This window comes from Balaenoptera physalus, assembly GCF_965194825.1.
Source record: "Balaenoptera physalus genome assembly, chromosome: X".
NCBI classification, from domain to species: Eukaryota; Metazoa; Chordata; class Mammalia; order Artiodactyla; family Balaenopteridae; genus Balaenoptera; species Balaenoptera physalus.
Genome location: NC_138903.1, coordinates 12,661,748 through 12,678,896, shown reverse-complemented (window position 1 = coordinate 12,678,896; position 17,149 = coordinate 12,661,748). Strand labels below are relative to the sequence as shown.

At 39.3% G+C, this 17,149-nt stretch overlaps 1 protein-coding gene across 2 annotated transcripts in view; it reads right to left on the bottom strand.

Annotated features, from left to right (window-relative positions):
• Positions 1 to 6,315: 6,315 nt before the first annotated feature.
• GLRA2 (glycine receptor alpha 2) overlaps positions 6,316 to 17,149 on the bottom strand; it is a 204,727-nt gene continuing 193,893 nt past the window's right edge. For both annotated transcript variants that reach the window (XM_082447202.1, XM_082447201.1), the window contains exon 9: positions 6,316 to 10,985. In XM_082447202.1, coding sequence (XP_082303328.1) covers positions 10,707 to 10,985 — 279 coding nt within the window. In that variant the 3' untranslated portion in view covers positions 6,316 to 10,706. The remainder of the gene's footprint in view (positions 10,986 to 17,149) is intronic.

Here is a 17,149-nt window from a genome sequence, read left to right as displayed (position 1 = left end):
CTTATTTGATGTTAATGGAGTAAGCAAAATGTAAAATGGTACTCATTTAATCTTTATTGGAAAATCTGCTTTCAGAATTTGGCAGTTCTCCTCAGTGGCGTAGATGAGGAGCTTAATGCTAATACTGTTTGGGAGGATTTTTAAAAATCTACAGCCAGTCTGGTTTGTAGCATCTGTTTTGGACCAAGGTGTTTGAGAATGCCATAAAGAGTCTTAAGCCTTAAGTCATCTCAATCTGTTCTTAAAACCAAGTGGTAGGAATTGAAAAGTGTTTAAAAGACAAATCCCCCAGTAATCCATTATCTGAAAAATGGTAGCAGTAGTTGGTTACTTCTTGTCATTGCTTGGCTGGGAAAAACTTATGTAACTTTGTCAATAGGCACAGCATAGCCTCCTTCACCAACTTTTTCCCTAGTGATAGGAATAATATTCATTGAGCATCTGAGCTTTGGCAGGCAGTGCAGAAAACCCATGGAACCATAACCATTTTCTTCCAGAAGCTTCCAATCTAATGAAAACTGGTAGTAAGTTATCTTCGTCAGAGCCATGATTTTATTCTTGAACTATTTTCTTTCAAATACTTTTGTAAAAGAAAAACATCCTCAATAAAATCTCTAATAACATTACAGGGGAATTATCTATTTTGCCAGAGTATGTAGTGCTCAAAATCTTTTCCCCGAGATTTTATTTATATAACCCCAATTCAAGAGTTCTTTCCACTGAATGTGGACTAGAATTACAGAAAAGTCAAGAACCCCTCTTGCCATCCAGGATGCCTTTACCTACTTGAGTGGCTGGCAGATACGTTTAGAAGTGAATATATATATATATTTTTAACATCTTTATTGGAGTATAATTGCTTTACAATGGTGTGTTAGTTTCTCCTTTATAACAAAGTGAATCAGTTACACATATACATATGTTCCCATATCTCTTCCCTCTTGCATCTCCCTCCCACCCTCCCTATCCCACCCCTCTAGATGGTCACAAAGCACCGAGCTGATCTCCCTGTGCTATGCGGCTGCTTCCCACTAGCTATCTGTTTTACGTTTGGTAGCGTATATATGTCCATGCCACTCTCTCACTTTGTCCCAGCTTACCCTTCCCCCTCCCCATATCCTCAAGTCCATTCTCTAGTAGGTCTGTGTCTTTATTCCCGTCTTGCCCCTAGGTTCTTCATGACCATTATTTTTTTCTTAGATTCCATATATATGTGTTAGCATACGGTATTTGTTTTTCTCTTTCTGACTTACTTCACTCTGTATGCCAGACTCTAGATCCATCCACCTCACTTCAAATAACTCAATTTCGTTTCTTTTTAAGGCTGAGTAATATTCCATTGTATATATGTGCCACATCTTCTTTATCCATTCATCTGTCGATGGACACTTAGGTTGCTTCCATGTCCTGGCTATTGTAAATAGAGCTGCAATGAACATTGTGGTACATGACTCTTTTTGAATTATGGTTTTCTCAGGGTATATGCCCAATAGTGGGATTGCTGGGTCGTATGGTAGTTCTATTTTTAGTTTTTTAAGGAAACTCCACACTGTTCTCCATAGTGGCTGTATCAGTTTACATTCCCACCAACAGTGCAAGAGGGTTCCCTTTTCTCCACACCCTCTCCAGCATTTATTGTTTGTAGATTTTTTGATGATGGCCATTCTGACTGGTGTGAGATGATATCTCATTGTAGTTTTTTTTTTTAATCTAACTTTTTTAAAATAAATTTATTCATTTGTTTATTTATTTTGGCTGTGTTGGGTCTTCATTTCTGTGCGAGGGCTTTCTCTAGTTGCGGCGAGCGGGGGCCACTCTTCATCGCGGTGCACGGGCCTCTCACTATCGCGGCTTCTCTTGTCGCAGAGCACAGGCTCCAGACGCGCAGGCTCAGTGGTTGTGGCTTACGGGCCCAGTTGCTCCGCAGCATGTGGGATCTTCCCAGACCAGGGCTCGAACCCATGTCCCTTGTATTGGCAGGCGGATTCTCAACCACTGCACCACCAGGGACGCCCCTCATTGTAGTTTTGATTTGCATTTCTCTAATGATTAATGATGTTGAGCATTCTTTCATGTGTCTGTTGGCAATCTGCATATCTTCTGTGGAGAAATGTCTGTTTAGGTCTTCTGCCCATTTTTGGATTGGGTTGTTTGTTTTTTTGATATTGAGCTGCATGAGCGGCTTGTAAATTTTGGAGATTAATCCTTTGTCAGTTGCTTCATTTGCAAATATTTTCTCCCATTCTGAGGGTGGTCTTTTTGTCTTGTTTATGGTTACCTTTGCTGTGCAAAAGCTTTTAAGTTTCATTAGGTCCCATTTGTTTATTTCTGTTTTTATTTCCATTTCTCTAGGAGGTGGGTCAAAAAGGATCTTGCTGTGATTTACGTCATTGAGTGTTCTGCCTATGTTTTCCTCTAAGAGTTTGATAGTGTCTGGCCTTACATTTAGGTCTTCAATCCATTTTGAGTTTATTTTTGTGTATGGTGTTAGGGAGTGTTCTAATTTCATACTTCCACATGTACCTGTCCGGTTTTCCCAGCACCACTTATTGAAGAGGCTGTCTTTTCTCCATGGTATATTCTTGCCTCCTTTATCAAAGATAAGGTGACCATATGTGCGTGGGTTTATCTCTGGGCTTTCTATCCTGTTCCATTGATCTATATTTCTGTTTTTGTGCCAGTACCATACTGTCTTGATTACTGTAACTTTGTAGTATAGTCTGAAGTCTGGGAGCCTGAGTCTTCCAGCTCCGTATTTCTTTCTCAAGATTGCTTTGGCTATTCGGGGTCTTTTGTGTTTCCATACAAATTGTGAAATGTTCTGTTCTAGTTCTGTGAAAAATGCCAGTGGTAGTTTGATAGGGATTGCATTGAATCTGTAGATTGCTTTGGGTAGTAGAGTCATTTTCACAATGTTGATTCTTCCAATCCAAGAACATGGTATATATCTCCAACTATTTGTATCATCTTTAATTTCTTTCATCAGTGTCTTGTAATTTTCTGCATACAGGTCTTTTGTCTCCTTAGGTAGGTTTATTCCTAGATATTTTATTCTTTTTTGCTGCAATGGTACATGGGAGTGTTTTCTTAATTTCACTTGCAGATTTTTCATCATTAGTGTATAGGAATGCTAGAGATTTCTGTGCATTAGTTTTGTATCCTGCTACTTTACCAAATTCATTGATTAGCTCTAGTAGTTTTCTGGTAGCATTTTTAGGATTCTCTATGTATAGTATCATGTCATCTGCAAACAGTTACAGCTTTACTTCTTCTTTTCTGATTTGGATTCCTTTTATTTCTTTTTCTTCTCTGATTGCTGTGGCTAAAACTTCCAAAACTATGTTGAATAATAGTGGTGAGAGTGGGCAACCTTGTCTTGTTCCTGATCTTAGTGGAAATGGTTGCAGTTTTTCACCATTGAGGATGATGTTGGCTGTGGGTTTGTCATATATGGCCTTTATTATGTTGAGGTAGGTTCCCTCTATGCCTACTTTCTGGAGGATTTTTATCATAAATGGGTGTTGAATTTTGTCAAAAGCTTTCTCTCTATCTATTGAGATGATCATATGGTTTCTCTCCTTCAATTTGTTAATATGGTGTATCACATTGATTGATTTGAATATATTGAAGAATCCTTACATTCCTGGAATAAACCCCACTTGATCATGGTGTATGATCCTTTTAATGTGCTTTTGGATTCTGTTTGCTAGTATTCTGTTGAGGATTTTTGCATCTATGTTCATCAGTGATATTGGCCTGTAATTTTCTTTCTTTGTGACATCTTTGTCTGGTTTTGGTATCAGGGGATGGTGGCCTCGTAGAAAGAGTTTGGGAGTGTTCCTCCCTCTGCTATAGTTTGGAAGAGTTTGAGAAGGATAGGTGTTAGCTCTTCTCTAAATGTATGATAGACTTCACCTGTGAAGCCATCTGGTCCTGGGCTTTTGTTTGTTGGAAGATTTTTAGTCACAGTTTCAATTTCAGTGCTTTTGATTGGTCTGTTCATATTTTCTGTTTCTTCCTGGTTCAGTCTCAGAAGGTTGTGCATTTCTAAGAATTTGTCCATTTCTTCCAGGTTGTCCATTTTATTGGCATAGAGTTGCTTGTAGTAATCTCTCATGATCGTTTGTATTTCTGCAGTGTCAGTGGTTACTTCTCCTTTTTCATTTCTAATTCTATTGATTTGAGTCAGAATTCTTGCTTTTTTTCTTGATGAGTCTGGCTAATGGTTTATCAATTTCGTTTATCTTCTCAAAGAACCAGCTTTTAGTTTTATTGATCTTTGCTATCGTTTCCTTCATTTCTTTTTCATTTATTTCTGATCTGATCTTTATGGTTTCTTTCCTTCTGCTAATTTTGGGGTTTTTTTGTTCTTCTTTCTCTAATTGCTTTAGGTGTAAGTTTAGGTTGTTTATTTGAGATGTTTCTTGTTTCTTAAGGTAGGATTGTATTGCTATAAACTTCCCTCTTAGAACTGCTTTTGCTGCATCCCAGAGCTTTTGTGTCATTGTGTTTTCATTGTCATTTGTTTCTGGGTATTTTTTGACTTCCTCTTTGATTTCTTCAGTGATCTCTTGGTTATTAAGTAGTGTATTGTTTACCTTCCATGTGTTTGTATTTTTACAGATCTTTTCCTGTAATTGATACCTAGTCTCATAGCGTTGTGGTCGGAAAAGATACTTGATACGATTTCAATTTTCTTAAATTTACCAAGGCTTGATTTGTGACCCAAGAAATGATCTGTCCTGGAGAATGTTCCATGAGAACTTGAGAAGAATGTGTATTCTGTTGTTTTTGGGTAGAATGTCCTATAAATATCAATTAAGTCCATCTTGTTTAATGTATCATTTAAAGCTTGTGTTTCCTTATTTATTTTTATTTTGGATGATCTGTCCATGGGTGAAAGTGGGGTGTTAAAGTACCCTACTATGATTGTGCTACTGTCGATTTCCCCTTTTATGGCTGTTAGTATTTGCCTTATGTATTGAGGTGCTCCTATGTTGGGTGCATAAATATTTACAATTGTTATATCTTCTTCTTGGATGGATCCCTTGATCATTATGTAGTGTCCTTCTTTGTCTGTTGTAATAGTCTTTATTTTAAAGTCTATTTTGTCTGATATGAGAATTGCTACTCCAGCTTTCTTTTGATTTCCATTTGCATGGAATATCTTTATCCATCCCCTCACTTTCAGTGTGTATGTGTCCCTAGGTCTGAAGTGGGTCTCTTGTAGACAGCCTATATACGGGTCTTGTTTTTGTGTCCATTCAGCCAGTCTATGTCTTTTGGTGGGAGCATTTAATCCATTTACATTTAAGGTGATTATCGATATGTATGTTCCTATTACTATTTTCTTAATTGTTTTGGGTTTGTTATTGTAGGTCTTTTCCTTCTCTTGTGTTTCCTGCCTAGAGAAGTTCCTTTAGCATTTGTTGTAAAGCTGGTTTGGTGGTGCTGAATTCTCTTAGTTTTTGCTTGTCTGTAAAGCTTTTAATTTCTCCGTCAAATCTGAATGAGATCCTTGCTGGGTAGAGTAATCTTGGTTGTAGCTTTTTCTCCTTCATCACTTTAAATATGTCCTGCCACTCCCTTCTAGTTTGCAGAGTTTCTGCTGAAAGATCAGCTGTTAACCTTATGGGGATCCCCTTGTGTGTTATTTGTTGTTTTTCCCTTGCTGCTTTTAATATTTTTTCTTTGTATTTAATTTTTGATAGTTTGATTAATATGTGTCTTTGCATGTTTCCCCTTGGATTTATCCTGTATGGGACTCTCTGTGCTTCCTGGATTTGATTAACTATTTCCTTTCCCATATTAGGGAAGTTTTCAACTATAATCTCTTCAAATATTTTCTCAGTCACTTTCTTTTTCTCTTTTTCTTCTGGGACCCCTATAATTCGAATGTTGGTGCGTTTAATGTTGTCCCAGAGGTCTCTGAGACTGTCCTCAATTCTTTTCATTCTTTTTTCTTTATTCTGCTCTGCAGTAGTTATTTCCACTCTTTTATCTTCCAGGTCACTTCTCCGTTCTTCTGCCTCAGTTATTCTGCTACTGATCCCTTCTAGAGAATTTTTAATTTCATTTATTGTGTTGTTCATCACTGTTTGTTTGCTCTTTATTTCTTCTAGGCCCTTGTTAAACGTTTCTTGTATTTTCTCTATTCTATTTCCAAGATTTTGGATCATCTTTACTATCATTATTCTGAATTCTTTTTCAGGTAGACTGCCTATTTCCCCTTCATTTATTAGGTGTGGTGGGTTTTTACCTTGCTCCTTTATCCGCTGTGTGTTTCTCTGTCTTCTCATTTTGCTTAATTTACTGTGTTTGGGGTCTCCTTTTCACAGGCTGCAGGTTCGTAGTTCCCGTTGTTTTGGGTATCTGTCCCCAGTGGCTAAGGTTGGTTCAGTGGGTTGTGTAGGCTTCCTGGTGGAGGGAACTAGTGCCTGAGTTCTGGTGGATGAGGCTGGATCTTGTCTTTCTGGTGGGCACGTCCACGTCTGGTGGTGTATTTTGGGGTGTCTGTGGCCTTATTATGATTTTAGGCAGCCTGTCTGTTAATGGATGGGGTTGTGTTCCTCTCTTGCTAGTTGTTTGGCATAGGGTGTCCAGCACTGAAGCTTGCTGGTCATTGAGTGAAGCTGGGTCTTGGCGTTGAGATGGAGATCTCTGGGAGATTTTCACCGTTTGATATTACGTGGAGCTGGGAGGTCTCTTGTGGACCAGTGTCCTGAACTTGGCTCTCCCACCTCAGAGGCACAGCCCTGACGCCTGGCTGGAGCACCAAGAGCCTGTCATCCACATGGCTCAGAATAAAAGGGAGAAAAAATAGAAAGAAAGAAAGAAAGAAAGAAAGAAAGAAGATAAAATAAAATAGCTATTAAAAATAAAAAATAATTATTAAGAAAATTTTTTTTAAAGTAATAAAAAAACCCAAAAAAAACCAGACAGACAGAACCCTAGGACAAATGGTAAAAGCAAAGGTATACAGACAAAATCACACACAGAAGCATACACATACACACTCACAAAGAGAGAAAAAGGGAAAAAATATATGTATTGTTGCTCCCAAAGTCCTCCTCCTCAATTTGGGATGATTCGTTGTCTATTCAGGTATTCCACAGATGCAGGTACATCAAGTTGACTGTGGAGGTTTAATCCGCTGCTCCTGAGGCTGCTGGGAGAGATTTACCTTTCTCTTCTTTGTTCGCACAGCTCCCGGGGTTCAGCTTTGGATGTGGCCCCGCCTCTGCGTGTAGGTCGCCTGAGGGCGTCTGTTCTTCGCTCAGACAGGACGGGGTTAAAGGAGCAGCTGCTTCGGGGGCTCTGGCTCGCTCAGGCCGGGGGAGGGAGGGGTACGGAGGAGGCGGGGCGAGCTTGCGGCGGCAGAGGCCAGCGTGACGTTGCACCAGCCTGAGGCGTGCCGTGCGTTCTCCCGGGGAAGTTGTTCCCGGATCACGGGAGCCTGGCAGTGGCGAGCTGCACCAGCTCCCGGGGGAGGGGCGGTGTGGAGAGTGAGCTGTGCTTGCACACAGGCTTCTTGGTGGCGGCAGCAGCAGCCTTAGCGTCTCATGCCCGTCTCTGGGGTCCGCGCTGATAGCCGTGGCTCGCGCCCGTCTCTGGAGCTCGTTGAGGCGGTGCTCTGAATCCCCTCTCCTCACGCACCCCGAAACAATGGTCTCTTGCCTCTTAGGCTGTTCCACAGTTTTTCCTGGACTCCCTCCCGGCTAGCTGTGGCGCACTAGCCCCTTCAGGCTGTGTTCACTCCGCCAACCCCAGTCCTCTCCCTGGGATCCGACCGAAGCCCGAGCCTCAGCTCCCAGCCCCGCCCGCCCCGGCGGGTGAGCAGACAAGCCTCTCGGGCTGGTGAGTGCTGATCGGCGCCGAGCCTCCGTGCGGGAATCTCTCCGCTTTGCCCTCCGCACCCCTGTGGCTGCGCTCTCCTCCATGGCTCCGAAGCTTCCCCCCTCTGCCACCCACAGTTTCCGCCCGCGAAGGGGCTTCCTATTGTGTGGAAACCTTTCCTCCTTCACAGCTCCCTCCCACTGGTGCAGGTCCCATCCCTATTCCTTTGTCTCTGTTTTTTCTTTTTTCTTTTGCCCTACCCAGGTACGTGGGGAGTTTCTTGCCTTTTGGGAGGTCTGAGGTCTTCTGCCAGCGTTCAGTAGGTGTTCTGTTGGAGCTGTTCCACATGGATGTTTTTCTGATGTATTTGTGGAGAGGAAGGTGAACTCCACATCTTACTCTTCTGCCATCTTGAAGCTCCTCCTCTAGAGGTGAATATTAAAAAATTTTTCTAATGTGGGGACCACACCCTGCCTCCAAAAATTATACAGCATACACTTTGATTAGACATGATCGTTTAGCTTAGGATTTTCCCACAAGGTACCTCCCATCCCACCATATGTAGCATCAGGGCTCTTCCTAGGACACTTATGGGGTCAGGCCCATCTTTGGGAGGCATTTTAGCCTCAATTTTAGAGGAAGAGAATTGAGACCAATCAAAGACTTTGCCTTATTTGTTTGGAAAGAAGCGAGCAATAAGACAGAAATAGTGTTTTAGGAAAGAGGCACAAAGCATGGCACTAATCTTGCCAAAGCTAGGAATTGTGTAGCTTCTTGCCCAGTGTAGTGCAATTCATAGTAATAATAATTTTATTATTATCTGTTAGTTATTGAGAATTTACGATATGTTAGACACCATGCTAATGGCTTTCCTTGCATTTTTCTCGGTTCATCCTCTTAAAACTCTATGAAATAGGAGCTACTCAGAAAAATCAGGTAACTTATCCAAGATAACGCTGTTGATAGGTGGCCGAGCTAGTCTTTCTATCTCCAAAATTCACGTGTTTAGCCATTCTGTGATATTCTTCTCTATGGAAATGATTCAATATTTGAATCGGTTTAAAAGGCTATAAACATCAACTTAGGAATCCACATCTTCCTGAAAATTTTATGAAGGATACCTTTAGTTAAGGAAAATCTACAAGGGCTAAGATGAGTTACCTCTATTTCACTGGGGTTCTCAGCATTGTTTTTCATCATGGAACTCCCTTCCTGACAAGATCAGGATGGATAGGTGGACAGGTTGGTCTTTTAAATTGCTTTTCACTTTGGTATTTTACAATCACGCAGTGCTCTTGGAACTTTTCCATGTCTCATCTGAAGTATCCAGTATTAGACTCTGCTCGCATTGACTACTGTTACTTCCATGTCTCCATTTCCCTGTTTCTACAATGAGAATAATGTACTTTTTTCTTTCTTCATGGGGATACTATAAGCTACTCTTATATTACAACAAAAATATAATAGCTATATAAATGCTTCAAGTTTATGAGGAAGACCAGAAACAAAAATCCAAGTTACCATTGTCATCTAAATTATTTACATTGTAATGCAAAAATGGAAAGACTCATAGCTTCTGTGGCACACTTAGCTTTATTGAAATTGAACAAATATTTTTAATAACCCCTTTTACAGCACATGTAAAATTTAATTTTTTCATTATATATTTTACAGGTTGTCTTTTATCTGAGTAAGCAAAAATACGTCTTTTTTTTTTTTTTTTTTTTTCTTACTTAAAACATGTAGCCAGGATTCAAACCACATAGCTCTGGTACCAAAAAGGCAACGGGTTATGAAAATCACAGTACAATTTTAAAATTCTTTAAGTTAGTTAAGGATATTTCAAACAATATTCACTTGGATTGACAGTAGAAATCATGGGTCAGTTGACATTAGGACTAATAGTTACACTTACAATGAGAGCAGAAATGGGACGTTCAAGCTAATATGAGCTACACCGTTCAGGACACATCATCTCCATAAATACTGTGGCTGAGAGGCTGCGACGGCTAAGTCACACTTGAGTACTTAATTGCACGTAAATATAGCCAAAGTGAAAAAAAATGTAGTGTGCTAACTTGGATCTAAAAGAAAATGGGCATTTATTTTAAGAGGACATACAATCAAATCAATTTCACAATACACAATTCAAATCCCCAAATTACATCTAGGAAAGAAAAAGAATATTAAAATGCACACCTACACGGACAGTAAAGTATAAACCTGTTCTTTGTGATTGGTATTTATTTTTTGTTGTTGTTTTCTCGACAAGTAGAAATTATTTATGACCCACAAAAGGATTCCTCAGGTGAAACACTAATTACAGACATTGTAAAGAACGTAGCTCAGGAGGCTTGTTTTAAAAACGAGGCAGCATTTTCCTGAAAAAGTTTGGTCCTCAACTCACTATAGACTAGTCACTATGGTCAGATCCTAAGCATTTTCCTTTTGTGTGTGCGTGTGCGCACGCGTGTGTGTGCATGCACACGCGTGTGTTTAAGCTGTCTTTTCAGTACCAGAATTAGTCAAAACCAAACCAAACCAAACCGAACCAAAAGACAAATAGCCCTCAAGTACTTGACTTTGCATATCATGTCTATTTAATGCATCATCTGAAAGAGCAATGCTAAAGACTGTGAAGGGAATTATGCTCACGTGATTCTGCAACACCGTAATTTTGTGCAAACATTTTCCTTCATCGCCCGGATAACTTATCTTTTTTCATGTAGGTGCCAGGAAACCCGCCCCCATGATCCTCCCTCCCCCCTCCCCCAGTCTTCTCCTCTGTCAAAGTGATATAAAGACAATTTCACTGTGTATTTACAAGCACAACAGTTAGGCAAGAAGGTCCCAGGGTCTGAAGGGCACATCTATTTCTTGTGGACATCTTCATGCCGAATGATCTTGTATGTGATCCAGTAAAAGATGTTGAAAATGAGGAAGGCCAATGGGAAGGCAGCTCGAGAAATCGTGTCAATCCTTTTTGCCCGGTCCACAAACTTCTTCTTGATGGCATCTGCATCTTTGGGGGGCTGTGGGAGCTGGCTGGCAGGTGTGGCCTTGACAGCTGTTCCATCTTTCACTTGAAGGCAGTGACCCATCCCGTAACCACTGAAATTAAAACGACTTTCACGAGTAACATCTTCTTCCTGGAAGAATAAAGACAGGGAAAGCACAGATAGGTTGTCAGTCAAATCAGATGGAAGGTGCTTAAAATTCTTCAGAAGTAAAAGGATAAATCACAGTTAACTGGTAGTGTGGAAGGCTTTTGGAATAGGGAGTTGTCTTTCAAGTTCAACTCAATTATTCATGGAACAGATACAGTTCATTAACTTTTCAGGCTGAGAAATTAAGTGTAAGAATAATGACTCCGTGGTCATTTTAATTAATTAACAAACAGAAATACCTACATTATATTCAGCACTGACTGACGTTCCCAAAATCTAGTTTATTGATCCACAGCTTTGAATAGACTGTTTTAAAGCTAAATCTCCAAATCCCAGTATTACACTCTAAATCTAAGAAGAGGACTGTTCGTTCATTCACTCACTCATTCATTCGTTCACCCATTCTTTCATTTTCAACAAAGCATTTACTGAATCTCTGCCTTGTACCTGGCTCTGAGCCAGGAACTTCTAGTATTGTGGCTCATTCATAGCCCAGTTCCTTCCATTAACATTGGCTTTAATGTTTGTGTTAGATCTAAGATTAACCCCTTAAATGTATAACTTTTCCCCTCCAGCCCTCTAGTTCACCTCAGTTATATAGCAGAGATTAAATATTCAGTGTTTGGAGTTGAATATTTCTACCATGGTTAGTTTTTCTAGTGTCAACTTTTTACATTGATTCTTTGGCTATTCATATCTACCATATGAACATATGTCGTTTTAGCTGATGTCAGTGGTTTTTTGTGTTATTTCTACATGAATTAGATAAAAGACTGAAAAATTGTAACCTTATGGTAAAGAGCAAATACCCTACATAGAGACAAATGTATGGAATTTGGGTGTGTGGTTGGGTTGAAAAGATGGGATTGAAATGACCTGCTTAATAAAAATCTAGTTCTAAATAGCCATCGATTGAATCATCATCTTCTGCAACTAGATTACTGTTTTCTACAATACTGTGCCACCCCTTTGAAACACCAAAGACACTGCACTCTTTATCTTGCTAGAGAAGAATATTATGTTAATTAATTTGGTTATATTTTTCCAAAAGACAGTAAAATTTGGTACTAATTTTATTTCATCGATGTTTATTGCATGTCAGTTGTGCCTTCACACATATAAAAGATATACTGAATGAAGGACTTTTAAAAATTTTATTGGAGTATAGTTGGTTTACAATATTGTGTTAGTTTCAGGTGTACAGCAAAGTGATTCAGTTATACATATATATATCTATATATCTATATTCTTTTTCAGATTCTTTTCCCTTATAGGTTATTACAAGATATTGAGTAGAGTTTCCTGTGCTCTACAGTAGGTCCTTGTTGGTTCTCTATCTTATATATAGTACTGTGTGTATCTGTTAATCCCATCCTCCTAATTCATCCCCCCCGCCCGCCACGTTTCCCCTTTGGTGACCGTAAGTTTGTTTTTGAAGTCTGTGAGTCTGTTTCTGTTTTATAAATAAGTTCATTTGTATCATTTGAATGAAGGACTTTTAACATAATATTAATGTGAGATAGCCCAACTGTAATCCAAATGGTACAGCAAGGACAAATTTAGGTCAGGAAAATCAGGCCAAAGCTCTTCTAATAAAATAACTGTAAAACTACTCCTTTATGAAACCATCTTCCCAGTACTTTTATGTATATGAGATTGTCCTGCACAAGTTGGTTCAGGATACTCTGTCTCATTTGTTAACAAAATGTAATAAGGATTTTTCATTCAACAGTTAATTGTTGAGTGTTGAGTCTATGGCGAGCATTTTGCTAGATGCTGGGAGACAGTTGATGAAGTTGGACAAGAGCCCTACCTGCATGGAGCTTTCAGAACCCAGTGGAAGTGGCCAACCTAAAGGCATTCTCATATAGGGAAGCTGGCTAAGAAAACCCAGCCAGACATTAGAGTGCTTCCGTGTACTCAGCTCTATAAGCTCTATAATGAAGACTTCAACTGGACTCAGATTCAAAGAGTAAATCTGGTTTCTTTGTCTAAAATGGGAATGATATAGTTTATGGATGCAAAAGTTTCAAATACGTGAAGTATTTAAAAATGTGGACTAAACAGTTACATTAATCATTACAGTGTCATTGGAAGACTTATTAGCAAGAATGTTGGAAGACTTATTAGCAAGAATGGAAGCACACAGGTCACTAGGAGGAGGGGACTTGTTAGTCACATGGGTTATAAGCAGTCTTATTCTTCCTGCCTATTACTAACTGGTAATTAGATCTTAACCAGTGTGTGAGGGAAGTAGAAACGGTGTGATTTGGTTTAGTTAAGAGATCCAGACTAGGAATTTGGCTCTTTGGGTTCTAGGCCTGGCTCCAAAGGTTAGAAGCTGTGCTGATCTGAGGCAAGATATTTATTCTTTCAAGGGCTCAGAGACCTCATGCCAAAATGTTGAGTCTGGACTAGGTCTGTGGGTCTCAGCTTTGGCTGCTAGGGAACCTTTACAAGCATACGTATGCTTGCCTCCCCTCCCAGCCTCTTCCAGACCAACTGAATCAGAATCTCTGGGAATGAGAGCTGAGAATCCGTATTTATTTTAAAAAATCCAGTGACTCTAATGCAAAAGGTTGGAAACCAGTGGCCTAGATCAGCTCTAATGTCCAGCTCTAACCTAGTCGATGTTATTAAGTCTAATATAACTTTTCAAGTGGAAACAATCCCTCAAAATACATTTCCCCTTATCTGCCTAAATTTACTGTGCTGTTTTTCCTTTCCATATCTGTAGAATCTTACAAATTGCTGTTCTTACCTCTATAAACTCTTAGAAAGTCATGATTAAGTGTATAGTTCACTGCCTGAGTGAGATAAGATTCTTTTAAATTTACTGGGTCCCTAAAGAAATAGAAAGAGTAGTTGGCTAGTAACCTGTTTTTAGCGCATGAAACAAAAGGAAACCTAAATACACACATCCATGTTTCTTTTCAGACTGACTCATTCATTTAATTTCTGTAGTCTTTCTTCACATACTGTGAATGGACAGCTGAAGAGATTAACTCATTCAATTAACTAGCAGAAGCAGAATAGAATGATACCAGGTTAGGTTATTATTATGGCGTACATTGCCGTGCAAACTGTGGGTGCTTAATAAACGTTTGTTGAGTAATGAACAAAGGGAATTTTAAGAGAGTTTTCTCTCTGCTTGAAAATGCTTTCACCATTCATTCAACAGTATTTCAAATTATGCTTCTGAGCATAGTTACAACTAATTAAATCAATTCTTTAAAATTCTCCACCACAAAAATAAATCTGTCATAGGTAGAAATTATCCATTTAATTTTTCATGTGCAGGAGATATGAATGCTAGTTTAAGGGTCTTCTTATTTACCATTATGATTCATTCAATGCATTTTAAATATAGAACGTTAAATTACCCACATCAAAGGGTATAGTCTTGATTCAGAAAACATAATTGCAACCAATTTGAATTTTTGTGTTATAATGAATGACTAATTGCCTTTATAGCAGGTTCAGAATAAAAACGTTATGGTAATGTGGCAAGATTCCTATATGAGGGCAAAGTGAAGATGAGCTTGAGTCATGGATAAACTGAAGCTAAAATAAAGAACAATCTGTAGGCACAGATTAGTTGAATGTATTCACAGTGACAGTTGGTGTAATCCTCTCAGTGAGGAAAGAATTTCAGGCATATATTCTCCATTTCTTCTAATTAGCCAGAAAACCAATTACTTAATTATTGCTGCTGACCTGCCATCTTCAGTATCTTTGAGCAGTAAATACTTCTAGCTCACTCTGTTTTGTTATTCACTGATTAAATTCCCACAGAAAATGAATCATCCAGTCGAAGTTTCAGTACATGCAATTTCTATATCCCACTTTGATAAAATCTCCTTAAACCCTGTCTGTCTGCTGTAGGAAGCACTGCCATGGCGCTATGCAATTCATTGGAGACATCATCTTATTTTATCTTATCCATCAGTTTTACTTATTGTAAAATTCACCCATTCCTGTGTTTGGAATAACTCTTGTCTAGATGTGAAATTGAACCTAAAGCTCACCAGAATTGCATCGTACTGAATCGTTTAAGCAAATAATTTCAATATAATTAAAGAATATAGGATTTATACAATGAAAGATTTCAGTGGGACCCATATTTCCAATTTTTCTTTTATGTCCTAGAAAGGAGGAAATAAAAGGACTCCCATAAACTGGGGTAGGGGAAAACTCTTTCCATCCCATTTCTCACCCAGATTCTTTGATTGAATCTTTGCCCTTCTATTGGAATAGGAAATGGCCCAGTTGGAACTGAAGGTTGCAGTGAGCTTCAATCAATGCAAGGACATTATGAAGTCTCCAGCCCTCCTTAGGAAACAGTGTGAGTCCAAACACAAGCAGGTTTTCACCAAAAAAGTCCCCTGAGCAAATGAAGGCTGGGTGATGCTTAATGGTAGCCCTGCTTGGGCTTCCTAGCCTTGGGGAGGAGGGATGGCCTTGAGAAATTCTCAATTCTTATGGCCTCAGTTTTCTCCTCTGTATCATGGGGACTTGGGAGTAGATATGAATAATAAATAGATATCATGTATTGATTATAATTATATACCATGCACTTAAAACCACAGTCAGTCCTATCACCAAACCATCCCTACAAATCACATGGTTTCAGAGGAAATTGAGACCGAGAGAAGTTATGTGGCTTCCTGAAGTTATATTGCTAATAAATGTTGAAGCTGAAATTCAAATCAGGTCTGTCAGATCTCCAAATTGTCTGATTCCAAAGACTCTGGAAGTCTTTGGTTTTTATGAATTTGTCCCTATCAAGCCCCAAATGGCTTCCATTCAAGATTATGGAAGAAGAATCCCACTGAAATTTGTAGAACAACAGATCTGAAATAAAGCAAACCCAATATAACCCCTTGTTGCTTAATGGCATGTGGTGAAATAAATTAAAACTGTCACAGTGTCATTTTGGGGCAGACAGTGAATAGCATTTTTTCCAAAAGAAAAGCAAATCAGTGGATCATCTCTTTTTCAGTGCAGGATATCATTATGATTGATTTTTGAAGAAGAATGAACTTCTGGTGTTCATTTCTTGAGCACTTGCCATTTATGTATTCATATTTCCAACAAATAATTCCTTGAGCACCTATTATGTGCCAGGTATGTGGTGAGGATACAGCAGTGAACAAGGAGATGAAGTCTCTTCTTTTTTGGAGTTTACATTCTAGTGGGGAAAACAGTAACAAGTAGAGAAATTATGTGACACACACACAAATACATATTTATACATACACATATACACAGATAAGACACCCCACACATTTGCACATACACAAACACACACACACAGATAATGATGGAGGCTTTGAAGGAAAACAATCAAGGTAAGACACTTAAGAGAGATGAGTGACAGAGAAGTGGATGTTTTAGATTGAGTGGTCAAAAAAGTCCCAAGGACATGCCAGGCACTGTGCCATTTGCCAGGAATCCAGTGGCGAGCAAGACAGATCAGACTCTTGCCTTCAGGTAGTTCCCAACCTTGAGGTGAAGACAAACATTCATGGAAGGATCACATGAGCACGGAATTACTAACTATGATAAGGGCCCTGAAGGAAAATTATAGGGTGTTAGGAGAACATATTAACGGGGGTCCCAGTCTAATCTGGCTGATAGGAGAAGCTTTTCCCTGGGGAAGTGATATTTCATTAGAGATCTGAAAAATGAGAAGCATTAAAGAGGGCACAGCAGAGTTGGGAGATGTCTGAGATAGGAAGGTTTGCTGCAATTGAGAGATGGTAGGATGGCTCGTGGAATGCAGAAGGAAAGTGGGGTGAGACAAAGTTTCAGAAAAGACCAGGGGCTAGCTCACATAGGACCTTGCAAACTGTGGTGTCGGTTTGGAGCTTTATCTTAAGAACCAAGGGAAGGAAAAGATGAATAAGACCTTGGGTTTTGGGGGGGTCATACAGAACCAAGTAGAGAATTATATGAGAGAGATTCTTGAGATATGTACAAAGGTTTATTGGAGCTCAGGTGAGCCTGAAGCCTTTAGAGTTGGTGAGGGTATGGATGGTAATACTGCTGAGATATACAAGGCAATGTGCAAATCATCTATGATCCCCCTAATCTGAAAAAGACTCTGTAGCTACCTATCGGTGTTTAGAACTCATTTCCAATTT